The 27,917-nt window shown below is 34.5% G+C and overlaps 2 protein-coding genes and 1 long non-coding RNA gene across 3 annotated transcripts; 2 read left to right on the top strand and 1 right to left on the bottom strand.

Moving 5' to 3' along the window:
* Positions 1-511: 511 nt before the first annotated feature.
* Positions 512-2,740, top strand: LOC139481864 (uncharacterized). The gene is made up of 2 exons (XM_071265378.1): positions 512-963; positions 2,262-2,740. Exons 1-2 carry the CDS (start codon positions 555-557, stop codon positions 2,711-2,713), a joined length of 861 nt encoding a protein of 286 aa, XP_071121479.1. The 5' UTR covers positions 512-554; the 3' UTR covers positions 2,714-2,740.
* A 906-nt stretch (positions 2,741-3,646) lies between these two features.
* Positions 3,647-7,915, top strand: LOC139481865 (tripartite motif-containing protein 2-like). Its single transcript, XM_071265379.1, has 2 exons — positions 3,647-3,729; positions 6,097-7,915. The coding sequence occupies exon 2, from the start codon at positions 6,101-6,103 to the stop codon at positions 7,745-7,747; it is 1,647 nt and encodes a 548-aa protein (XP_071121480.1). The 5' UTR covers positions 3,647-3,729; positions 6,097-6,100; the 3' UTR covers positions 7,748-7,915.
* Positions 7,916-18,149: 10,234 nt separating this feature from the next.
* LOC139481866 (uncharacterized) lies at positions 18,150-23,927 on the bottom strand. The gene is made up of 3 exons (XR_011654716.1): positions 23,775-23,927; positions 19,114-19,263; positions 18,150-18,581 (listed from the first exon to the last, which is right to left on the bottom strand). It is a non-coding gene; the product is annotated as an uncharacterized lncRNA (long non-coding RNA).
* Between the last annotated feature and the right edge of the window lie 3,990 nt (positions 23,928-27,917).

A 27,917-nucleotide genomic window follows, 5' to 3' on the forward strand; every position in this document is an offset into this window, starting at 1 on the left:
AGGACAATGCTGTTGATTAAAAAATACTCCATTCCAGGACCTTTTGTTTTCCAAATAATTAATATTATTGTTTCAGTTCGACGGGTTCAAACAGAAAGACTTGAAAGCAGAGAAAAACTGTGTATCTTATAATCGGCTGGACTTTATCAGATGACAATACTAATACTAAAAAAGGCTTGCGCATAGTTATATACTTTAATTCAGTCACGGACCCGTGATATCACGGGTGTGTTCTAGTATTTTTAAAAATTATACATCATTGTGTCTCTGGTGAAGATTTTTCTCATGGGCAATCCGCCCGTATGTTTCATGCATAAACCATAAGCAGTATCACTCGAACAAACAAGAGCTTGCCAGCCCCTCTTTTTTTTAATGCACGACCTGCACGCACCGGAAGATGCGTTAAACATGAAAAATAGTTGCGCAAATTGAATGATTGTATGCAAGTATAGTAGTCTCATAAAGTTTTAACACATGTTCGTTTTGACTCTTATCAGTAATTTGCACAAAAGCAGTGCAGTCTGTTATCTCTTAAGTAAAACTCTGTCGACAAAATGGAGACTTTCTTTTGTATAGTGCTTTTACTGCCTGGCATTATGGCAGCAGTTGACATGCAAAAAGAAATCTCAGAAATTCGTAACATACTTCAACAACAGGAATCGCAAATGATAAGTCTCCGTGAGGAAAACCAGGCTATTCGGAAAGACGTTAGTCGACTAGATATGGAAAAACACTCACTCAAAATGGAGATTCGTTCCCTTCGGAAACACGTCGATCGACTAGATCTTGAAAACCTGGCACTTAAGGAGGAAGTTGACAGTCTTGGACTCATAATTTCGCGCACAGGTGACGACGAAACAAAACTAACTGACGATAAAATTGAACACACCAACGATGTTTCTAGAGTTGGGGTTATGAAGGACATAAACGGGATAAGGAATCGTTACCCGATAACAAGGAGGGGTTAGTTTGTTATATACCATTTTAATTTTTCGTGACTTCACACGAAAATCTAGGTTATAGATGCTCCCTTCCCGACACATACTTATGCCTGTATAAAGTAAGGGTCGATACCTCTCAAGTGGCTGTCAAATTAAGGTGTATTATAAGTTGGAGAAATTTATATGTGTTGACCAATCCTGTAGCTAGTTTCTGTTTCTATACAAATTGAATATGCATCGTCCCGATTTATAGGTTGAAATATTGGCACCTTTCTTATATTGAAAACTGTGTGTTGACTTTTCGATCATGTTTTTGGTGTAACATAAGCATGGGGTTTGCTTCTCATTGTCTCACATTGCACCTTATATACCATGTATACCATGGAGTGCATTAAATTGCTGTAGTTAACAACGTTCTGAGGAGCAATACAAGAGTGACGAAAGATACCAAAGGGACAGTCAAACTCATAAATATAAAACAAACTGACAACGCCATGGCTAAAAATTAAAAAGACAAACAGAAAAACAATAGTACACATGACACAACATAGAAAACTAAAGAATAAACAACACGAACCCCACCAAAAACTAGGGGTGATCTCAGGTGTTCCGGAAGGGTAAGCAGATCCTGCTCCACATGTGGCATCCGTCGTGTTGCTTATGTGATTACAAATCCGGTAAATAGTCTAATTCGGTAGGTCACATTCATGAAAGGGAAGGGGATTGTAGTTACGACGTAAGGAACATATCCGATATCATTTGTGAAACGGTTATTCCATAACGGTCAACCAACTCGTGATGGCGTCGTAAAATTTACGAAGGGATGATTTCAACTTCACCATTTGGAACTCTTGGCTTAATAGCTTCCTTGTGAGCAGTAACCCTCTATCAAGAAAATCATGATAGGAAATGCAAGCACGGGAATATCGTATCAATTGGGAGATATATACCCCGTATGCAGGTGCTGCTGGAATGTTGCTACTTAGAAATGGAAAGTTCACAATTGGAAAGCTGAAATCATCTCTTTTGTCGTAAAGTTTTGTTTTCAACCGACCCTCATTGTCAATTTCTAGATGTAAGTCAAGATATGAAGCGGACTTAACTGTATCTGTAGTATCCTTTAATTCCAATTCGATGGGATAGATGCGTTCCACATAGTCACAAAATTTTGAATTGTTTAGTGTTTAGTTGATTGTTTACCCCTCCCACCAGAATGAACATTTCACAGAAAAAGTACATCTGTTCATATATTGATAATAATCACGAATAAATTATAGGATTACTAAACACATTTGGTGAGTTTTCTTTATTTATTTTCAGAGCAATTGAAAGCAAAACGTTTAATTGGCACAGGACAAGTAAACACACAGACAACTGCATTCTATGCTTATATGAGTAAGGATGAACCACATCCAAGCGCCCATCACCAACTTATATTCGATGAAGTGAAAACGAACCTTGGCAATGGTTACAGCAAATTCACTGGAACCTTCACCGTACCGACTGCAGGGGTGTATGTCTTTTCGTACACGTTATACACTGGCAATCATGGTGCAATCAATTTTGACATTCACGTTAATGATGCTATATACGATAGCATATATGGTGAAACTGACGATGTCAGTGCTGACTACGATTCTGATTCTGGAACTATTGTGGTGGCGCTTAATCAAGGTGATAACGTATACCTACGATCTAGCAAAGACTGTACCGGGATTGTACTTGGTGGTAGATATGCAAAGTCTACATTTGCAGGATGGAAATTGAACTAATTTTGTTCAATAAATGATATAACATTTTCTGCCTCCTTTTCTGATAGCAATGTATATTCTCATACTAATATAAATGAGTTGACTCTCATTTTGTTTGTTGGTTTCAAGGATTCCAGGTCGTAAATGTTCAACTTATTATGAACAATGTGTCCGATTCAGAAATTGCATGCAGATTGTGGTGTTTTTACTCTTCATTACTTCAAATGATTAAAAGTCCTTGAAGACATTTATTTTTGAATTTCCTTCCCGGCGCGCCCTTAGCCGAGTCGCATTATTTCCTCAACCCTCCATATAAATTCTATATATCATCAGTTGCAATGATAGAAAGAATGGCTGAGTTGTTATGATGGGAGAAATGTTGACATGCGATGTGCTTTTTCTGCGGGAGAAGTTGCTGTCTTTGTTATATACCTCACAAATTTACTTACTAAAGCAAGGATAACAACAACATGATTAAAAAACTTACATAGAATAATAACATTTAAGTATAAATTGGTGATAATAATGATGGATTTCTAATAATGAACATGCATATCTGTGATTTATTTGAGGTGGTTGTTTCTTCTTTTAGAATTAATGCAAAACAACAAAATGCTCATAAAATGTGTCACGGTCGATTGCTATTTATACAACTTAATGCAATAAACTAGCGAAATGTAACTGAAAGTAGATTATACAACTGGAAAACGAAGTAATTTATACAGAACAAAACATGCAATCGACACTTCCAGCTAAATAAGCAAACAAAAACAAATCTACGAGACGTTTATTTTCCTGATGCTATATGTGTCAAATTCAAGAGAATGGAGTAATGCCGTTTTAGTTAAAACGATAATTTGTACTTTATTCGATTCAGAAATCTGCATGGAAGAGATTTTTTAAAAGCTAATACTTGTTTAAAGTAATGGTTAAATTTAAACATCACATATATCGACCCTATCTTATTATTATCAATATTTCACCAAAGGTATTAAGCTTCCTGGTCGCCATTTTGATAAAGATATTATTTCTACAAGGTAAACTTACAATTTTTCTAGTTGATTGTCATTTGAAGTCTTAAAAACAATAATTAAGACACTCATAACTAACCGTTATTTCAAATTTTCGCTTATGTCGACAATAGCTGCATAGTTTATCCATTGTAGTGTGGCAGTTGTTATCTTTTAGTTCGTTTCTGTGTGTTTTGCATTGTCGTTTGTTTTTTGTTCACTTAGTGTTTTTGTTTTTTCGTTGTTTTCCACTTATAGTTGATCATGTTGATGCGTTCCCCTCGGATTTAGTTTGCAACGCGGATTTGTTTTTGTCTTAATCGAGTTATGACTTTCGAACAGCGGTATACCACTGTTTCCTTTATTTACATAATGGGGTCAAAAGAGTCAGGGTTAATTGTGTTGGTTTATTAGAAAAGTCTAGTCTAAAACACGAACGGAATAAGCATGCATTTTTCTGACAGCAAATGGCCCCTCAAAGTGCTTTCCTATAAAAATAAGTCCTCCCTTTTTCTAACTTCTTCGTTTCGCTTCTACATGTTCTATTCTTCTTTCCTCAAATACGGGTGTCTCACTTCCCCTCTGTTCTGTTTCTAATCAAAATCGATATTTTCGTTATAGCAGTCAGCGTCGATGATTATTTTCCAAATAATTTCATAATCCCCATAATTTATTATTTTTATTTCATAAATTTATTCTAAATTCATGTTTAATTTAGTGTATTTTGCAAATATTGTAAATACTATTTTATAAATCAAGGTGATCAGTATAAAGAAATCACCGTGCGTTTCTTTTAAACGACAAGGTTATTTGGAAACAAATTTGGCCTCAATCATCTGTGTGGTATATAGTTTAACAGTTAAGTCCAATGATTCTAGTTTCTTACCCAAATGTCCACTATGGCTAAACATAGAACATAGGGAAACATTCATGTATTGTCTATTGTTTAAAAAAACAAACATTATAGATTGAGTCGTCTTAGGAGTATATAATCTTAAGAAATATAATAGATTAAGTGGAACTGTCCTGAACAATAATAAATGATCCGTTCACACTTATACACAAATCCTCTCCTCTGAAACTATACTACTTCAAATTTTACAAAACTTGACAACAATCATAATTAGGGTTTTGTATTTTATTTATTTTTTAAATATGTCCGATGTCCCTGCCGGACAACCAACATGGCCGAAATGACTAATTATAAACCAAACAGCTATCAATAGGGAAAATCTGACAGAAGCTGACATATTTAAAATATTAGGATCTACCTATAATTGTCTATTTTTGCCTTTAAAAAAATATATACTCAAGCTTAATAGAAACTTTATTAGCAAAACTAATCAGCAAGACAAAACCTACAAATAAACCTGCTTTGTCGAAACTATCTGACGACTCCATGTAACAAGAAACCGTCGACATAATTTAATTTAATGACGGTTTTGTTTTGTTCTTCATACGCAAAATTTAACAGATAATTATGAAAAACAAAGCTTGTTTGGCTTCATAAATATTTTGATACGAGCATCACTAATGAGTCTTATGTAGACGAAACGCGCGTCTGGCGTACTAACTTATAATCCTGGTACCTTTAATAACTATTTACACCACTGGGTCGATGCCACTGCTGGTGGACGTTTCGTCCCCGAGGGTATCACCAGCCCAGTATTCAACACTTCGGTGTTGCTAAGTGTTGACATGAATATCAATAGTGTGGTCATTTGTATGAATTTCCTGCTTACAAAACTTTGATTTTTTCGAAAAAGTAAGGATTTTCTTATTCCAGGCATACATTACCTCAGCCGTGTTTGGCACAACTTTTTGGAATTTTGGCTTCATAAATATTTTGATATGGGCGTCACTGATGAGTCTTGCTTATGTAGACGAAAAGCGCGTCTGGCGTACTAAATTATAATCCTGATACCTTTGATAACTATATTGGAAATCAGGTGTCATGGCAGAAAGCATTAGTTTTATAACATACTAGTATACGAATTATTCAAATGACCAACTGGCACACATTTAAATTCAAATTCAAATTCTTTTTTTTACTGATTTCTTTTTTGTGTGTGTGATTTGCATTACTAAGACACTGCCTGATACTATAGACACAGCATTATTTTAATAATAAATTCTTTTTGAAAATATAATAAATAATTGTATATAAAGGCAACAGTAGTATACCGCTGTTCTAAATTCATAAATCGATTGAGAAAAAAACAAATCCGGGTTACAAACTAAAACTGAGGGAAACACATCAAATATAAGAGAACTACGACACAACAGAAACACAAACATTAAAATGTAACACACACAGAAACGAAATATAATATAACAATGGCCATTTTCCTGACTTGGTATACTTTTTCAGTTAAGATTTTTTTTCCATTGTAGAACTATGGCTGCCAAATACTGTGAACCATGTACTGCGCGTGGTATGACTCCAACTGCGTCCCAATGGTGTACCGAATGTGAAGAAGCCCTGTGTTCCGATTGTACAGAGGCACATAGAGTTCAAAAAATGTCCCGAAATCACCATTTAGTACAGATGGATAACATACCCAAACAAATCCATGTATCGTATAATTGTCCAAAGCATCAGCAACTACCTTTTGACTATTTTTGTGTTGATCATGATGTTATTTGTTGCAAAGAATGTTGGCCAAAAAATCACCAAACATGCAAGAACGTCACATCCATCGATATTGCTTCAAAGAATTCCAAACAATCGCAGTCTTTTCTGGATTCTGAAGAACAGTTGCGTTTTATTCTAGAGACATTAGAAAAATTAAGCAAGAATTGCAAGGATAATGAAAGCCGAATTAATGCAGACGACGAAAAAATTTTGAAACAAATAAAAACAATAAAAGAAAATGTTATCAAACAGTTGAAAGCTTTAGAAGAGACACTTCTAAAACAATTAGCTGAAAAGAAAGACAAATATGTAACCAGTTTGAAAAGACAGGATAGAAGTATAAAGGACTTATCAAACTCCACAAAAGCTCAAAAGGAATCATTGGAATTTTTTCGAGATCATGGTTCTGAAAAACAAGCCTTTGTTTCTATTCGTTCGTCCAAACCAATCTTAGATGAAATTGAAAACAAAGTGAAACAGCTTATCGAATCGTTTGCAAACATCAGTCTTACGTTCGTAGAAAGCGGTTCGAAGGAAAAATTAACAGATCTCGGGACAATAGAAATAAAGGAGACCCCTTGTTCCTTTCCATTTTCCCCATATAAGCAGCGCCAGTCACAGGTTCCAGTTGTTCTGAAGCGCCAGATCACCTCTTTCACCCATTTCTATGACGTCGACACGAAAGGCGAAAAATTGAGAGGAGTAACTGGCATGACGGTATCAGATAACAACACATTGGTCTTCTGTGATGTAAATACGAGCAAAGTGTATTTTTGCGATGACAACGATACCTACCAATCATCTATCATCTCTCCATATAAACCATGGGATATATCAACAATACCTGGAACAACAACTGCTGTTATGTCTAGTAAATATGAACCGTACATACAGTTCATCGACATCAGCAACCGTAGATTATTATACAAGATAGAAGTGAAAGGGAGCAAAAATAGTGGTATAGCTGCAACAAAGGATCACATAAGCATATCAACGAACGCCGAGATGCAGGTACTAGACGTTAGTGGAAAGTTTAAAAGTAATATATGTCTTGAAGGAAAAATTTTGGCTCTTTCATATATTTGTGTGTGCTCAAATGGGAACATTTGCTTTTCATCCCAGGATACAGTCTACTGCATTACGTCTGACGGAGATTCTGTTTTTACCTATGCTTCTACCGATCTTTGTAGCGCACGTAGTATACAGGTGGCGGGTGACGGTCACATATATGTAGTTGGACGCCTTTCGAACAATATTCATAAACTTACATCTACAGGAACTTTAGTCGACATTTTATTGAACGATTATATATCAAATCCTCTTGCGTTTTGTTTTAATCACGACTTTTCTAAAATTTACATGGCAAATAAAAATGGTGAGGTCATATCAGTATTCACGACAGATCGGTAATATTTTATTTTTCAGATTTATATGTGTCAATGTATTGCATACATTGTTATACAGATAAAGGTCTGTTGTTGATTGAATAGCAAGATTTAATCTTATTTGAAGATGTATATATAGATATTGTATTCTACTGTATTCATCTTCTGAAGAAATATGTCGAGAAAATTAGAATCGTCGTCTTGATTTTTCTCGAGCCTGCGACTTTTGTCGCAGAAAGCTCGACATAGGGATAGTGATCCGGCGACGGCGGCGGCGTTAGATAACTTCTTAAAAGCTTTATATTTTAGAAGGTAGAAGACCTGGATGCTTCATACTTTGTATATGGATGCCTCATGTTACGAAGTTTCCGTCAGTCACATGTCCAATGTCCTTGACCTCATTTTCATGGATGAGTGATTACTTGAAAAAGTTAAGATTTTTTGTAATGTTAAATTCTCTCTTATTATAAGTAATAGGATAACTATATTTGGTATGTGCATACCTTACAAGGTCCTCATGCCCGGCAGACAGTTTTCACTTGACCTTGACCTCATTTCATGGATCAGTGGACAAGGTTAAGTTTTGGTGGTCAAGTCCATATCTCAGATTCTATAAGCAATATAGGTGTTGTATATTCGGTGTATGGAAGGACTGTAAGGTGTACATGTCCAACTGGCAGGTGTCATCTGACCTTGACCTCATTTTCATGGTTCAGTGGTCAAAGTTGAGTTTTTGAGTTTTGGTCTTTTTTCTAATACTATATGCAATAGGTGAACTATATTTGGTGTATGGAAATATTTTATGATCTATATGTCAGTCGCGCAGGTTTTATTTGACCTTGACCTCATTTTCACGGTACATTGCTCAGTGGAATGATTGTCAGCTGTACATGACCGCCTGGAATAGTTTATCTGACCCTGACCTCATTTTCATGGTTCCTTGATCAATGTTTAGTTTTCTTGGTTAATGTTAAGTTTATGTCACAGTTGTAATTAAGCTTTATCTTTAGGACTATCAACATATTGATATCAATGATTAGTAAAGAAGGCGAGACATTCTTGTTTGTTTATACTTGATGTTGAAATGTTAATTTTAATATGCATTATATTCGTGTTATATTAGCCCTCACTTTCGCTCGGGCAAAAATAATCACGAATATAATGCCTAACCATGTAAAAACTACAATAAAGTATAGCTTGCATTAATTATTTCGATTCTGAATAGTCTAATTAAGGTAATTTCTATGTCAAGCTATACTTAATTGTAGTTTTAACATGGGTAGGCATTATGTTCGTGTTATTTTAGCCCTCACTATAACCCGAATAATTCAGTCGTTATATTCCGCTGATCTACGAAGGCTACATTAACCTCGTGTGGGAGAAAATCGGACACGGAAAGGGCTTGAATTATTCGAGTTACCCTCACTATCGCTCGGGCAAAAATAATCACGAATATAATGTCTACCCATGTTAAAACTACAATAAAGTATAGATTGCATCAATTATTTCTTAAATCACACTGGTTTTTTTTTCATAATGAAAGTGTTGATTTGATAAAATACTGTTTATTTAGTAGTTATTTAATATTTTTATTGTAATCAGAGGTTATATAACCGGGCGTTTTCCGTGTTATAGTGATGCAAAGACGGAATACCAATACTTTAAACTTTATTAGCAAGGTCCGGACAGTACCAGACCTAAGACCTAAACTCACAACAAAATGACATACAAAAGCATATATAAAAAACAGTTACTATAGAAAAGGATAAGTGTCCAACGGATTAACTTGTCATGGTCAGAGTGCTTTCCATTACGACAAACATATATTTAACAATAGAATTAATTAAACACAAAGAAATATAAAAGGTTAGATAGACGGATTAACAAATTGTCACTTTAGCACTTAAAATTTATTGTCTGAACTTGATTTATTTCTAAGTCCCAATTGTCCAAATCTTCCTGGTTATATTCGCCACTACTCCACCTAAACTCGGTCTCCGAGTTTGCCGAATGAATTTTGTTATCGTCGTGGGTATCCTCCTCCTCGCCGATGACGTTGCTGCGAATTGCCACGCGAGCAAATTGCATAGGTCGAAAGCGCACCTCGGTTTGAATGTTTTATATCTAGATGTTGAATCTCGTGTCTACTGTTTACGTTCTCTGCCCTAAGTCTCTGAATTTCGTCTTCCATATCATTTAAGATGCGATTGTACTGCAAGTCAGTATTTTTAAACTCCATTGTTAAGCGTTGTCTAGAGTTCGTTAAATTTAGGTTTTCCTCTTTCAGTTGAACTATTACTCTTTCCAAATGCTCAGTTCTACTTCTATGTTCGGCTAACTCATGTTCGATCTTTTGAATTATCCGACCATGTTCTAAACGTTCCAAATTTACTTTGTCCAAACTGTTCTTTAAAATAACATTTTCTTTGTCTACGGTGTCCAATTTAGAATTTTCAGCCTTAAGCACAGCGATTTCTTTCAACGAGTTAGTGTGAGAAACTTTTAACTTCTTTAGGTTCTGTTTAGCGGATTCGTCTTGTATGGAGCACGTAAATGAAGCGATTTCCATGTTCTTAAGTCCTTGAAACGGAAATTGAGACATTTGTTTTTTCTCAATAAATGTTCTCATGCGGTCGCTGTCTCTTCGCATTTTAGATTTTGACTTCTTCTTTGGTTTTGGGTTTTCACATGACTTCACGTGAAAACTACACATACGGGCAAAATGTCCACGATGTCTGCACTTATAACAATGAGCGTTAGCTGCATAACATCGATGGTAGGTGAAAACGTTCAATGTCTTACCGCAATATTTACACAGAAAGTCCAAACAGGTATTTTCTTTTCTTATCGGAAACGGATGTCCATTTCTGCAAGGCTGGTAATTCCAGGTTCCTTCCATAGTGTTGTTTCTGAAGGTATCCATTTACTAGTTTGGGGGGAACTAGCTCAAGATCGTGCCGCGGGTACCTCCACCAATATATAACCGGGAGTTTTCCGTGTTATAGTGATGCAAAGACGGAATACCAATACTTTAAACTTTATTAGCAAGGTCCGGACAGTACCAGACCTAAGACCTAAACTCACAACAAAATGACATACAAAAGCATATATAAAAAACAGTTACTATAGAAAAGGATAAGTGTCCAACGGATTAACTTGTCATGGTCAGAGTGCTTTCCATTACGACAAACATATATTTAACAATAGAATTAATTAAACACAAAGAAATATAAAAGGTTAGATAGACGGATTAACAAATTGTCACTTTAGCACTTAAAATTTATTGTCTGAACTTGATTTATTTCTAAGTCCCAATTGTCCAAATCTTCCTGGTTATAGTTATTCGAGTAACACTTAATTTTGTCGGAAACAAGCCTGAAAATTTGTTGTATTGGCTAATTTTTACACGATCGCAAAAACGTGCGGCCTTATTATAGTATGGCGCTGTGAGCGTAGTCGTCGTCCTAAGTCATATAGTTACAATATTTTGAATACAACTTTATTGATCTCTAGGAAATTTTACCGCAAGGTTCCGTAAAGGAATTCATTTATGAACGTTTAAGAATTTTGTGCAAACAAGGGGCTTAAAGTAAATATTTTCTGGTCTCCGAACGATAACTTGTCTATTGAGTATAAGTGTATGGATTTGTATGAAATTGTACCTCAAGGTACCATATGCCACAAAAGTAAGGCTAGATTGAAATCGGTTAATTTGTCGTGTTTGCGTAGGATTTAGGGCTATACCGTTGTATATAATAAGCATTTTTAAACTTTGTTAGAATTGCTTTTTTGTGAACAATTTCAATGGGGTTTAAATAATCTATAAGTACCGGGTTTTATATGCCTATTCTTACCATGTATTTAGAATTTAGAATTTAGGTCGAAACTTTAAAAAAAATATTTGAAAATTAGCTTATAGGTCCCTGTAACACTAATCAATTCAAACTTTTAAAAAAGTTTTTAACTTTAGTTTTTTTGGGACTTTTTGTCAAAAACCGGGAGGGTTGAGTGATCACCCGCCACATTCTTTACGTGCCAGTCCAAGTGAGGAGCCGATAGTTTGGTGGTTGTTGTTGGTTCATGTTTGTCTTATTTGTTGGGTTTAACACGATTTCACAGCAAGCAAATATGAAAACGATGGTTATACTTCTTATTTTAATGGATGTATTGAACAAAAATGATAGATGCTTCTTACAGGTAAAAATGGTTTTTATGCATGCAAGATATTTATCATATTTAATAAATATAATTCTTTACTGTACAAAAGTCTGTTATCTTAGAAAGTAATATTATACTGTGAATATAATGTATATACATGTATAAATGTTTGATGATAAAAGAATTCTTTGATTTAAATACAGTCCCATATAATTTTGTAATGGTGCCTTTTTTTATTTTTCAACTTAATTGTTCACGTTAATTGCAGATTTATTTGTAGTGCTACATTTTTTTTGTTGAGAGATGGGCATTTGCTCAAACATTAATATTACATTGCATGAATGTTTCACTATGATACGCTATTTTGATTGACCAACAGCAATATCGCGTCCTTCTGAAATTTACATTCATTACACAATGAAATGTCACATTGAATTTCATGATAATTTGGCCATTAAACTTTTAAATTAAACAAAAATTGTATATTTTGACGAAACTTGGTCATTGTAAAATTGTGTTATCTCCCTTTCGTTTAATTATACACATGGAAAAAAGTATTGCAACACCTTGATTTTTTAAAACTGATGGAATATGATAAAATATTTGTAAAATAATATTGAAACGTAGTTAATGATAACATTGGCATTACAACGAACAAAAAATGTATGAAAAAAAAAGTTTTATCTAACCAAAATTTATATAACAAAATAAAGTGTTTTTTGTGAAAAAAAAAAATGCATTTCACAACTTTTACTGTAGTCGAACTTTACATTTCAAAATTAATCTTTAGATGATTTTTCACATCATGGTTGATCGTTATACGCCAAAGAATTAGTACTTTATGCGCAGCCTCCATTCAAACGGATAACCGCAGCTTAACGTATTCTGATTCCTGCCATAAGTCGACTAATTTGTTGCTAAGGTAGCAGCAATCATTCCTGACGTAGGGTATTGTTTAGTTCATGACATTTTTGAACTGGGGTGTCCTTTCGTGCACTTTACGCCCAATAGTGTCCCATATATGCTCGATATGGTTCTAATTCGGGCTACGATTGGGCCAAGGAAGATAAACCGAACCGTATTCCATTGGAATAATGGATCTTCCTCCAAGATGCTAATTTCCAATTTTGCCGAGCTCTGCACTAAATTGGATACGGGCAACTGTGTGTCTGTTCGTAGGCAAAGGTCCCCGAAATGGTCTTATCGCACGATAATCAGTAGCGATAAGCCAATCTCGAACAGTTCTTGATTAAAGTCTCCTGTATAGTCATCACTCTCTTTTTAGGATTGTATTGTTTGCAATGGTTTTTTTTCTGACCAACATTCATTATGCTTGATTTTCCCTAGCAGATGTTATAGGGGGTCTTTTTGATCTCGGAGGTCTTTTACATCGTTTGTTGCCCGATTTTTATTCTCAAAACGATTTATAGTGGAATGGTGATGACCAACAATACGTGCAATTGTCACAGCGAAATACATGCTTCTCTCATGCTGATTATCTGCCATCTTGTTGCAGATATGAGTTGTTGATGACTAATTACAAGGTGTCAATCACATAACTTTATAAACTTTAAAAAAGAAGATGTGGTATGATTGCCAATGAGACAACTGTCCACAAGAGACCAAAATGACACAGACATTAAAACAACTATAGGTCACCATACGGCCTTCAACAATGAGCAAAGCCCATACCGCATATCTTAAACTTATCGAGTCGATATTTATTGATTAAACTCAGGTTATATTTAAATAATGTTTAACTAGTTCTATTTCTACAAATTATATCACAAAAAAGTAAAGCGTGTTTTTTTAATTTGAATTTCAATTTGGTGTTGCAATACTTTATTCCCTGCGTATAGTTCAAATCTATTTTGAAATAGCGTATATTACGATAGAGCAAGTTTTAACTTGTATTTGAATTGACAAAAAGTCAAAATTTGTTGGTATAGTCAATTGCCATACTCAAAAAGACCCAGAGCTGCGCTTAAACACTGAAATAGTTTTGATAATCTAAACGCATCGTACCTTAAGGATTTACCCCTTATAATCTAAATTGAAAAATCAAGTCATATTAAAGTTCAGTAAAATTGATTGTGCTCGAAAGGGGACAAAAACAAAAACAGGAACAGAAACAGAAAGGTGACCAGTATAATGCAAATAAGCCATCTAGGTATAGACAGATAGAATAATCTCCCCTCCCCAGTGTGTACCGAATACTGATGGAAAGTCTGACTAAATAGTATACTGGATACTATTTGTTACCCAATACATTATGAACACACACTACATTTATAACTTCTTTTATTAAAATTAAAAAAACCAAAAACAATATATGATTCCTGCGTACTGAGTATCAGTTTTTCGGGGGGTATGTTGATTATGGATTTTAAAAAGGAACTAGCAATAAAAAGTCTAGTAAACCTCAATTACGAATCGTCTGTTTTAAGCCCCGGTTACAAAAGATCGTACGAATTTTTTGTCGTGGAAAATCTATACTAGTTGTCTTGGCACTGTGGTGCAAAATGTCATAAAATATTTTGAGTGGTCACATCAGCTACGACAGGTCCACGATGGTTCCAAGATGGGTACAGTACAGAACAAAATTGTAATTGTACTGTCTTTGGTTTGTCGCTAGCGAATCGTGCGAAAGTCGTTCGACAGTTGTGAGTTGTTTGGTGCTATTTTTCAGGTTTTCAAGTCATGCAATACGCGTGTTACTGTCGAACGAATGTCGCACAACAGTTGTGGGTCACTTGCGCGTTTGAATCCGAACTACTAGTATATGAAAAAGGCCCGATTTATTGCGTGCCATTTGCTTATTTCCATATCAATATTATTCAGTGTTGTTATAAGTTCGGTCCAAATTAACGACGTTTTTCGTATTAGTTAATATTATAATTGTTAAGCGAACTTAAACAAGGATGCATCCGAAAAGAAAAATTATCAAAGGAAAGGTGGCATCAGTATAAAGCGTGGGTGATGTTGACCAGACGAAGGACCCCCTACCACAAGCTTAAACGATTCGGAAACTGCTGTAGACGACCATGCTGATACTGTCTCGTGCAAGGAGAGCGCCACACTCTTTGCATGTTAAGAACGCTTGCAACAACTCTTTTGAGGGGTCCGTAGGTGGCCTGTAGCAAGGCAACATTTCTGTCCCTATCCAATATACACTTATTTTCCAGTGGCAGTCTTAATTTTCCCCGACTATCATACCGGATGGCCTGTATCATTAGAAGGCCAACCTATTGTATTTATTGTAACATGTTCTCGTCCTGAACACGCATGAAATATTTGCCACTGGACGTTAGGCAACCAACAATCAATCAATCAATCGTCACTGTGACGGGGGACGAGGAAGAGTCTACAGAGATTCCCGTCGAATTGTATTTTTCTAAATTAAACGAAAATATGTTGCACGACGAACGTAACACTGTCGTACGACATACAATTAATGTTATGTGAGCATCGTACGAAATTGGGTAATCCTGAGACAATCGTGTCACTGTATCACGAGTGTCTTGCGACAGTCGTGAGATTGTCGTATGACAGTTGTGCGACAATCGTACGATTGTTTATATCAAAATAGTTTATTTTGGTACCCACGACAATGTGTTTATCGCACGACTGTGGTAAGACACTCTCACGACAACCACAAGACAGTCCCACGACAAAAAATCGTAGAGCAAAAAAGGTGCATCATCATATTCAATTTTCCAACCACGACACACGACAGCGCCACCGATGCTGCAACTGTCGTGCAACTGTCGTGCAACTGTCGTTCGACGATCACAAATAACCCGCGATTTGACCAAGTTTCATGTCGTGGGTTCTTTGTGACCAGGGTTAAAACCATGAGTTATCAATTGCAGTAAGTTTATTAATAAAAAAAAAAAAAAAAACCCAGGGTCGTGATTCTGTATCTCTTCATGTACATCAAAGGATCTACTATCAGGTAGTCCAGAACAATTAACTCTTGAAGAAACATATTATTTATTACACGGTCTAGTAATTTTCTAGGTTTCATCAAGACATTCAATCTTATTCGTTGGCTGTAATTTTTCTGACAAGTTATCAAGTGTATTTTGCGAGGCCTTATTCACAGCTTCAAGTTCATCAATAACGACCCAATAACTTTTGTGATGTTGCACTTTTGTTTTGGGGACCTCAGTGGCCAAGTTGTCTAGTTGTTACTACTGTAATCATTAGCCAGTCAACACTGGGGCTTAAAACAATTAACTAGGATTATCAGTTTTCCCATCGAAGGTCGGTGGTTTTCTCCGGGCACTCCGGTTTCTTCCACCAATTAAAACTGGCCGCCACGAAATAGACTTAATGCGGTGCTTAAAAGTGGAGTTGAAACACAAAAAAATCAAAAATCAATCACTATTGTTTTGAATAAGGATGAAAGTTGGCAATCTAAATAAAAACCGATCTCTCATCGCTCCCGTTTTCTGATATGTCGCGTGGGAGATCTAACGAAACCCGCTTTGAGGTCACATGTGAGTGACCTTGTAGGTGTGTCTTTTTCGACCAATGAAATTAAGTCTTCCACGATCTTGAAAGTTTAACGTAAGGTAAAGGGATGTAACTCATTTTATTTACGACGAAATCGTCAGTCAAAATAATTCATAAACGTTTTTGATTGGCTTATTAATAGGTCGTCAAGTCATTTGCATATCATTATAAATTCATAACTTTCAGTTCACTCACATGTGACCTCAAAGCCGGTTTAGTTAGATCTCCCACGCGACATATCAGAAAACGGGAGAGATGAGAGATCGGTTTTTAATTAGATTGGAAAGTTGGTACCTATTAAAACGTTTAAATCCGCTGTCGTTTGTTGATGTTGTTCATAAGTGTTTCTCATTTCTCGTTTTTTATATATAGATTAGACCATTGGTTTTCCCGTTTGAACTGTTTTTTACACTCGCCATTTTTGTGGCCCTTTTTGGCTTGCTGTTTGGTGTGAGCAAAGGCTCCGTGTTCAAGACCGTACATTGACCTTAAATGGTTAAATCCGTTTAATCTTAAGATATGCGACTTGGATTGAGAGTTGTCTTATTGGTAATCATACTACATCTTCTTATATCTATTGGAATATTTATAAATATAAAGGTTTAGTTCGAAAACTAAATGTACGTGATCAGGAATGTATCCAAATAGTAAATGAATACGACGTTTAAAGTCTAAGACTTAGTGAATGTTGGATCAAATGCCCGGGTGAGTTTGAATTAATCGGCTATGAAAAAATAGTTGGCTAGATCAAAATGTAATGGTGGTAGGGTAGTATTGTTCTAATAAATTGGTCAATGTATCGAAGTAATTAAAGATAAAGTTTATAGTATGGTGTGGCTAAAATTTGACAAACGTATTATGCTAAACAATAAAAATTTAAAGTACATGTATATTTGTTATTTAAATGCCAGCTGTTCGAAATGTGTATTATAAAAAATATAATATAGATTTATCCTGCAATTAGTACAAATAACAGGTATACCAATATTTTTTTGCTTTATTTGTACTTGTACGGCTATGAAAAATAGATTTATTTGTACTTTATTTGTACTTGTACGGCTATGAAAAAATAGCTTTATTTGTACTTTATTTGTACTTGTACAAGTACAAATAAAGTCTCCTGTTTCCTAACCAGTTAATTTTGGGGTCCTCTTCGCAGTCCGCATTTCAACTATGTCGACTTCTTTGAGAAATTAGAGACAATGACTTCGATTTAATTACTAAAGTTACCACTAATTTCAGGACAAAAATAATATAAATTTGTCCCGCACAGTGTTATATGAACATTTTCGGAAAATATCAAATTTATTTGTAATCGCTACGATATAGGAGAAAAGCTCGCCAGATCCACGCTTTTCGTCCTGTTTCTAAAGCTCATACAAATAAATTTTATATTTTCCATTTTTCCGACAATGTACATATGTATCGTATTTTATTTTATTAGTATTATGTATTTCTGAACATATACATTTTAACTATTTTTCTTCATTTTCTTCAAAAATTAAAAAAAGTTCGTCTGTTTATTTATCATTCTACATTAGACATTTATGGCATATACAGTAAAAATGATATTTTAGGATCCGCACTTTACATACTGTTTTCCGACAATGTACATATGTATCGTATTTTATTTGCTGTTTTAAATGAACAAATTGAACTATTTGCAATATAAGGCACTGTGTTTATCATAGGTGACTTGAATGGACGAGTTGAAATAGAACCTGGTTTTATTGTAGAAGACAAACTACAAATGTAGATACACATTTATTATTGATCGGCTATAACATTTATAAGTTATGTTTCTAATGTTAAAATAACAGATAGATTGTCCGAAGACTTAAAAGTCCAAAAATAGTTTGGACGTCGTATACTTGATTTTATGAATATCTACAGGTTTACAATATATGTAATGGCAGAATACAATTTAACTTGAAGGTCTGCCTCCCTCTGAAATATAAAGCTTTGTACAAATTTTGCCACTGGTGCATGGTTTTTAATCTCTTTGTCACGTATTCTGAGCCTCGTCGCAGACAGGACAAAAGTAAATGTTTTATTTATCTTCCATTTTATTAATAAACAGTTCACATAGAGATAGTCTAATTTTTGTTTAGCTTTAAGGTACATCACTATTATTTTAAACCATCCTTGCAATGGTCCTTTACATCCTTTACTACTTTATTAACCTAAAATAAAAGAAAATTCCATTACAAAAAAACCCACAGAATATACAATATACTGTTAACAAACTAATTGTTTTCCAATTTTTGTGAATAGAAAAATAACATGCTATTAATGGGCATACATATGACACACTTTGGTGCTCTTTTATATAAAGTCATTGGTTTTCACAAACTATCTTTTTTTCCGGTAGTCACTGAACCATGAAATTGAGGTCAAGGACAATGGACCTATGACTGACGGAAACTTGGTAGCATTAGGTATCTGCATACAAGGTTACGAGGCATGGTCATCCAGGTCTTCTACATGTACCTTATAAAAATATAAAGTTTTTTTATTAACTGTTTGAACCGACGCCGCTACATACTGCGACAAAATTTGCAGGAGAGAAAATAAAACCACTAATTTTATAGCATGTGTAGGTCGTGGTGATCTTTAGAAGTGTGCTGAAAAGACAACTACAACGCTAACTATTCAGTTAGACAACAATTCGAAGGATTCTTATATATATTTTAAGTAATTACTTAAAATTGTTACCTCTTTGTCTATTTGTTTCCCAGTTCTTTTTAAGTCTTGTTTTAATTGTTCGACTGGTGGTTTTTTCGTCTTTTTGTCGTAGATGTAAGTCTTGGCAAGTATAGCAGACGCTGCAACCACAACAATACCAACAGCTACTGCTGGGAAACCCTGAAACACAAAGCATGTGTTGATTTCTCTCTACCCTCTTGCTGCCGGAGGGACACATATGTGATGCCCATGTTTTATGTTATGCAAGCTTCTCCTCATTGCTGTATCTTTTTCAAAAAAAAAGATCAAAGATTAAACAGTGTTATTTTTTCTTAAAGGGTCCCAAATGTAACGGTCATTATGGCGTGTTGGACATCTAAATTCACAGACATCGAGCTATCATGACAATTCAAATACCAAATCTACCTTTAAAGTGGACATATCAGTACACTGGTGTGACAAATTCAACACCATGCATGATTTTAAGAGACCACTTAAGGGAGAACAAAAAAGTGGTCTCCTTAGGGAACGACCATTTGAAGTCTAAAAAAAATATTGTGATACCCAATTTGATAAAAAAAAAAAAAATCTGTTCAAGCAAAAAAAAATATTCTGGTCAAGCAGATGACAACAAACTAAAAAAAATCTGAATGCAAATACCCTCCATACCTAGAAGTATTAAATATTGAAAAAAAAATCGAAGAAAATAAAACATACCCCTCCCCCTTTTTGATGTTAATGAAAAACATATATACTTGTATGAGTAAATGTTTGGAGGTGATTAAGGGGAGATCTTTCGAACCTAGAAAAAAAACTTACAAGTTTACTTATACACGTAAATACTACTAAAATCTTCAAATAAAAAAACCCCTGTATTTATCAGTATAACCCCTAACTGCCGTTTACGGAACAAATTGCTTGTAAAAAAAAAACTTTGCATAATATTCAAAATTTTGAAAGACCTAACAGTGATGGCGTGAATTTAAATATACCTATTCAACTCTTTTTTTTTTTTAAATCAAAATTGAATCATGTACAAAATGTTTTATTTTGTAATATTTGATTCTTCATTATGTTTAGGTCAAATACATCCCCGGCATTGAACATGTCTGAAATTCAGCGGCTGATCCAGAGGGGGGTTCCCACCGGGTTGGAACCCCTCCTTTTTTTTTTTAGACAATCAAAGATTTGAATGGCAACATATGTTTGGAGCCCCCTCCTTTATTCTGGGTTGGGACTCCCCCCATTCCCCATATAACCAGATGCTCCGCAGGGCGCAGCTTTATAGGACCGCAGATTTCGAACCCTGAACAGTTGGGGCAAGTATGGACACAACATTCAAGCTTGATACAGCTCTGAATTTGGATTGTGATTAAATAGTTGACACAACATAGGTTTCTGATACAGAATGAATGCGGTCTATGAACTTAAACTTAAAAACTTAAAAAATTAAATTAGACATTTACCTATTATTGTCCAATGTCCAAAATCTAAATACATAGTTAGATTCAGCGTATCAAAGACCCCCAAGTATTCAATTTTTGATGAATTTAAATAAAGTTCAATTTTGAACCCTTTAGACCTCAATGTGGACCAATTTGATAACCGGGCCCAAATATCAAAAATCTAAATACATGGTTAGATTCAGCATATATCAAAGAACCCCATGTATTCAATTTTTGTTGAAATCAAACAAAGTTTAATTTTGGACCCCGATTTGTACCAACTTGAAAACTGGGCCTATAATAAAAAAATATAAATACATGTTTAGATTCAGCTTACCAAAGAACCTCAAGGATTAAATTTTTGTTGATATCAAACAAAGTTTAATTTTGGACCACGATTCGGACATACTTGAAAACTTGCCCCATAAGCAAAAATCTTAATACATGTTTAGATTCAGCATATCAAAGAACCCCAAGAATTCAATTTTTGTTGAAATCAAATAAAGTTTAATTTTGGACCCCGATTTGGACCAACTTGAAAACTGGGCCCATAATCAAAAATCTGAGTACTAAGAACCCCAAGAATTCAACTTTTGTTTAAAATAAACTATGTTTAATTTTGGACCCTTTGGACCTTAATGTAGACCAATTTGAAAACGGGACTAAAAATTAAGAATCTACATACACAGTTAGATTCGGCATATCAAAGAATCCCAATTATTCAGTTTTTGATGAAATTAAAGAAAGTTTAATTCTTTGGCCCTTTGGGCCCCTAATTCCTAAAATTTTGGGACCAAAACTCCCAAAATCAATCCCAATCTTCCTATTGAGGTCATTAACCTTGTGTTTAAATTTCATAGATTTAATTCTATTTACTTTAACTAAAGTTATAGTGCGAAAACCAATGTGTCTTCGGACGACGACCACGACGACGACGACGACGCCAACGTCATACCAATATACGATCAAAATTTTGCGGTCGTAAAAAAATGGCTGGATCCGCCCCTGTAACCTAACCTCTTCCTTCTCTGTTTTCCATTTTCCACTTTATCCGTGCACATATTCAACATATATTTAAAGACTATCGTTGATCCTCTCAACGAGATTGATTTTCTCGCTTGAGCCGGGACGGCGAAAGCGAGAAAGGCAATCGAGTTGAGATTATCAATGATAATCTATGTATCGCTATTTTACCTATGACGACGTTGTCAATTTCACATGTCATTTTCGTTAGCAACGCCACGTGTCTGCTTAGTTTCTTGCGATAATTTTCCATCTCAAGCGAGTAGCATGATATGAAAAATTCTAACATGACGTCCTTCAAACGCTTTGAGTACACACCCGTGGTAAAATATGAATATATTGCCAGTGCTGTTCCGATTGTACTCCCACGTCATATGCTTTTTTATGAATGAGATACCCGACGTCATAGAACAATGACGTTAGAATGTAAGCATTTTACGGGAAAATACACGCTTGTGAATCCGAAAATCATCACAAGGAAACATACACAAATGATGCTAAAATGTGGCAAAAGCCCTTTATTGTACATCATATAAGACATATAAATAAATTATCATTCAAATTCATCCAAAACTGTCTAAATACATTATTTTAAATAGTTTAAGCATGTCACTAATGCAGTTTGCTCCGTTCTTTTACGCTAGTTTATTAGTGCGTTTATTTATGGGAACGGCAAATATTTGCCTACACCTAGAGCGCTTCGATCTAAAAGAATTGCCGTATGTGTCCTATCAGAATCGAAATAATTCATGGGGGCTTGAATATATCTAGATTTTACCACGGGTTGTCCCTTTATGCCGATATTTTACCCCTCGCTATCGCTCAGGGGTAAAATATTTGCCATAAAGGGCCAACCCGTGGTAAAATCACGATATATTCAAGCCCCCATGAATTATTTCTTAATTATCACAAAAAAAGATCAAAGGAAAAATGCACAAAATAGCGATAAATTAAAATATTTAAATGTATACAAGATATAAATGTATGTGAAGTACAGGTATATTCTGTGCCAGGTAAATAATATTATATATAAACAACAAACACATCAACATTATCAATAAGAACAGCGGACACCGATAAAACATCATTCAATTGAATGAGTCAGTAGGTGTGTTCATGTATTTAGCCAAAATATAAATACTTTCCGACCTCTAGAAATTGGCATGTTAATTTTCATTCTTCATATATTGGTACACACAAAACACATGAGTAAAATCGAAGATGCATTGAATATCAGAAAGTTTCTAAAACAGATGTAAAATATGTTTTATATGATAAAACATTTAATCTGATTTACTGAAAGCTGTGTTCGTAACTAATTAACTGTAAAGGAGATATGCACATCTTTAGAAACAATAATAGTACATGTGACATAATAGTTTATAGTAACAAATTAAAGTCTATTATTAGACTTTGCAAAGAACGAAATAACAAACACGTAAATATTGTGTCAGCGTTAAGCATCCACTAAGAAAGGCGGTTATTCAGTAAATGAAATACTAAAACGGCGTACATATTTTATTTTCCCGCGTGCATGCAATGGCATATTTTACTATGACTCACTATGTAGTGGCGTATATCTGAAACTGTGCAGTGACGTGTATTAGAAATGTCGTCAGTCTTAGTCAAACGTCATATGACACAGAAAGTAGAATGAATGAATTAAATGAACTGATAAAAGACAAAACAAACATTTTGATTCTACATATAAATACGACGGTGACAGATAGTTCAAACACTGGCACTTGTCTCAGAAAAAAATAATCCTAGTATTATACCTTATTAACAATATAGGAATATATTTTTCTGAGACATGTGCCTGTGAGTTCAAATCCTCTTTTAACACTTTGTCTGAATTTGTCATTATAGACAGTCCGAGTTATCTTATAGTCGGCCCGATTTGAATCGGTCCAAGTCGGGTCCAGTTGTCCCACATTGCGCTAGTTAGAACTTTGCGGTTTATAGATATGAGTCAAGACGTGTTTTTTTTAACCGGGAAGCACATCAGGGACCGCACATCAGTTCATGTAGATATTCTCAATTTTAAATCGACGTTGATGTCTTATCTAGGAGAATAGAACGTTTTAATACTTATGAATTTGAGCTTTTAATACAAAATGAACACTAAATCTTTTTTTTTCTTTATTTGAGCAGTTATACAAAAAGAAAACAAAAATAATAAAAAATATCAGATGCAAATTTATTTGAGAAGATTGCACTTACCAATTCTATGCCCATATCTGTTCTATACTTTTTTTTAGCTACTCCTGGAGGGAAATAAAATCACAAATTTTCTTTACATCGCAAAATAATAACCAGGAGACCTTCACCTCTTGAAGGTTTTTATCTGTTTTATAACCAGAATAAATACGCAATTTCGAAAAATGACTAATGGAAGAGAGATAACTCTTGCTCATTAAGTTGACTGAAAGAAACAGATTACAAAATGATTCTTTGATAAAAAATTCCTTATTTTCATCCAACTTTTAATAGTTTATCACAGAAACGAAATTGGCCACATTTAAAAGGGTCTGGATGGGTATTTTTATTTCTTCATTCAATGATTTTTTAGGTAATGATTCTCTATTCTTTACAATGTTTTGATCACTATTTTTAATACTTTATATACATATGAGCAACCCGTAACTTTCTATTCTTATTTTTTAAGCCCAATTCTTCATAAAAAGAATATCCGACTCTTGAAAACAAAATTACATACCCCCTCCTTTTGAAGTTAAATGGTTGCTGCCTTATTGCAGCTGTATCAGTACCTTCATTGCAATGAATTAGTTATTATATAATTATTTGATCTTAATTGGCGCATCCTGAAAGAGTCAATGTTTGTTGCAGCTTTCAATTTTTCTTGTAACATTTTATTTGTGTTGAGGAACTTTTCCATTTTATAAATTCAAGGCACAGATTTTTTTGCTTCGCAGAATTCAGTGTGTGCAAAAATATATAAAAGCTCGTGGGAACAGAAAAAAACAGCCTTGAAAAGATGTTATTGCTATTTAAGACTGAAGCGTTGCAGTTACATATATATACCGGGGACAGTCTATACTAGTCATCTAGTACATGGTTGGATCCAGCCATTTTTAAAAGAGGAGGTTCCAACCCAAGATAAGGTGGAATTCCAACCATATTTCCTTATTCAAAAGCATTGACCCTAGACTCCACCCCCCCCCCCCCCCCCAACTCCTTTGGATACGCCACCCAAGTGTTTTTGATTCCTTGATATTGTTAGTCCCTTGTGCAATGTTGTTTGATTTATTAGCAGTATGGTACGCTTGTCAAAGAATCTAAGAATATATTGTGTTAATATGAATACTAGTGAAGGCATGGGGTGTGAGGATGTGTTGTAATCTTACACCTTGTACGTAAACTAAATTATAGTTAAATTAAATGATATAGTTTATGGTAAAAAAAAAGCATGCAGCAGTTGCAATAAAAAATGACACAAAGAAATGCCCCGCAATCCACAGACAGACGTTGGACGGGCAGGGGTAAAACAATATGCCCCCACCTTTTAGTTGCGGAGGGATAACAAAAATTTGTTAATTTATGCTTCAACACTAATTATTTTAAGGTATTTTATTCACATATACTTGGGTAATAGGAATGAGATATTTGATTAGATAAATTAACTTCCCCCCCAAGGAAACAATACAAGTCCAATTTTCAAGTAAATCTTGAAAACAAATGTGAAACAGTGAATCTACATGTATGCTACACAAAATTAAATCTTTTTTATGTTCATCAGTTTATTTTCTTTTAGCCTCTATTTCTTCAATCCTCTGGTTAAGAGTTCCCTTCCCTCCTTTTAAATTTCAATCTCTTCTGATAATAATTTTTCTTTAAGAATTTCTGTGCCATAATTTTACCTTTGTCCTTCTCATTTTTTTCTCCCGGCCATTTCATTGCTTTGGTTTTTTTTCCAAATTTTTTTTTGTATTAATGGTAGCCAGACTTATATAAAATTAAGGAGATGTGTATGATTGCCAATGAGACAGCTATCCACCAAAGTTCAAATAAAGTGGATGTAAGCAGTTATAGGAAACAGTAAGACCATCAACAATGAGACTAATGTTTGGTGAGATAGTTTTTTTTTTTTATCCCATAATCCTTTATTATAACACAATGTTATAAGATGGACAAGAAATTGACTCATCTATTTTTTTCTCAGATGAAGAGTAGTTTTTTCCACCATTTTTTTTGTGCATTTATTTGATATAGATAAAGCTATTTGCTCGGGATGTTGAAGAACTGCGGAGAATGCAACATGTGGTTTTAAAACATCAATATTGAAAGCGAAATGTGGGTAGTTTCACCTGAAAACATTATATACGCAGTGTCTAAAAATAGAGGTGGCTTTTAAACAATCTTGTCAAATTCGACAACCAAAATTATATAACGAGTTCATGCTGTTCTGACAGGAATATGCATGAAATATTTGCCACTAGCTGTTTTTGGTTTTCATTCCCTCATGTCCCTTTCCATTTTTCATTAATTTTATGATACCTCATAGTTGACAGCTAAATTTTACGACAAAAGAGATATAGATCTTTCTAATGTGAACTTTCTATTTCTGTATTATTTAAATTTGCTGTATATAATGTAGGTATATAGTTTTCAAACTTGATTTTCTGTAAAACAAAGTATTTACATATTTACCAATACAAATTTGTGTTATCTAGTGTTGACTGAAGAAAATAAGTTATTTATTTTACGAAAAAGTAAGTAAAGTACTATAACTCTTCCTTTTGAGTCTTGCGTCTGCAATAGTCATGTTCAATCAGGATAAAAGGACATATATATACAAGAAGGTAACACAACTGATTGTAATCAGAGATTGGAAGTAGGATTGGAATCATCCACAATGACTAATCACCAAGTTTGTACTTACATGAGAAACACGACGGTTGGCACAGGATCGGCTTACCCTTCCACAGTAACTGATATCATCCTTGAGTAATTGGTTGTATTTTGTTTTGTCCTCATCTGTAATTTTCTATGGTTTTGTGATGATTTTGTATCTAAGGTTAAATTGTTTACATTGGTTACAGTTCGGCAGAAGCCTTATTTTGTATATTTATATGATACTTTAACAAACGTATAAAAGAATTGGATGTTTCGCGGGTAAACTTTGGGTGAGGTCAAATGTGAAGGGGTGTTCCAAAGGAAACTATCCATACGAGTAACGAGACGCTTTGGTAGAACACCCCTCCTTTTAGAATGGTACAGCTACCATCAGGGTATATAAGCAGGAGCGAATCCTAGCTTGGTCACCGACCGTGCGAGGGCTGTATAGCCAGTCAAAGTCGTTAATAACTTCCATTTGTTGCTCTTGATCGTTCGTTTGATGCTACGAAGGCGATGGCCATGATATGTACGGTACATGGTGATTAGAGAAAGGATATTTGAGATCTTTGTCTATTATATAAATCTATTAATAAGTGTAATAAAGAACAGGTTGGTGCCTGTTAATATTCTCTAATATATAGAATTGCATTCATGATGTAATGCAACAAAGAACAAGGTTGGTGCCTGTTCTTTAGACTTGTTCAACTGTAGTTTGTCACGTATGAAGTTAACCGTAGTATGGATCTGTGTGACCAACTTGTAGGGTACCATAATGTACCATTAAGACAAGTCGTAGCAAAGGTACCAAATTGTATAGTGCAAGTATGGATCTGTGTGACCAACTTGTAAGGTGCAAATAGTTCCAAGAGAACAAGGACAAGTGTGAGTCTGTGTGACCAACTTGTAATGTACAGAATTGTGCCAGGAAAACAAGTTTGTATATATTTGAAGTAGAATAATTGTAGATAGTTTATGAGAACGCAGAGAGTAGTTGTACATATTTTGGTTCATTGACGTTAATTTATGAAAAAAAGTAAAACCACAAAAATACTGAACTTAGAGGAAAATCAATTCGGAAAGTCCATAATCACATGGCAAAATCAAATGACAAAACGCATCAAAAACGAATGGACAAGAACTGTCATATTCCTGACTTGGTACAGGCATTTTCAAATGTAGAATATTATGAATACAGTTTAATTGTTATATATTTTGTAAATAGAACATTTTGGATCCAGTATCAAACTTGTAAAGAACTCATTCTAAAATAGAAATAGATACGCTTACCCGGTGTACACGTTACACTTTGTTATGTACACGGTTATTTGTCTTTCTATCGTTTTTCGTTTTAATCAAGGCATTGTTAATATTAAAAAGAAGGTGTGTCATGATTGCCAATGAGACAATTCTACACAAAAGACAAAATGACACAGAAATTAGCAACTGTAGATCACCTTACGGTCTTCAACAATGAGCAAAACCCATACCACATAGTTAGCTATAAAA

The sequence above is a fragment of the Mytilus edulis genome, chromosome 7 (assembly GCF_963676685.1).
Source record: "Mytilus edulis chromosome 7, xbMytEdul2.2, whole genome shotgun sequence".
NCBI classification, from domain to species: domain Eukaryota; kingdom Metazoa; phylum Mollusca; class Bivalvia; order Mytilida; family Mytilidae; genus Mytilus; species Mytilus edulis.

Excerpts from the sequence above, each read along its gene's own strand:
- LOC139481864 (XM_071265378.1), top strand. The coding sequence starts at position 555 with ATGGAGACTTTCTTTTGTATAGTGCTTTTACTGCCTGGCATTATGGCA. Across the intron at positions 964-2,261 it reads TTACCCGATAACAAGGAGGG|AGCAATTGAAAGCAAAACGT; the intron begins GTTAGTTTGTTA and ends ATTTATTTTCAG.
- LOC139481865 (XM_071265379.1), top strand. The coding sequence starts at position 6,101 with ATGGCTGCCAAATACTGTGAACCATGTACTGCGCGTGGTATGACTCCA.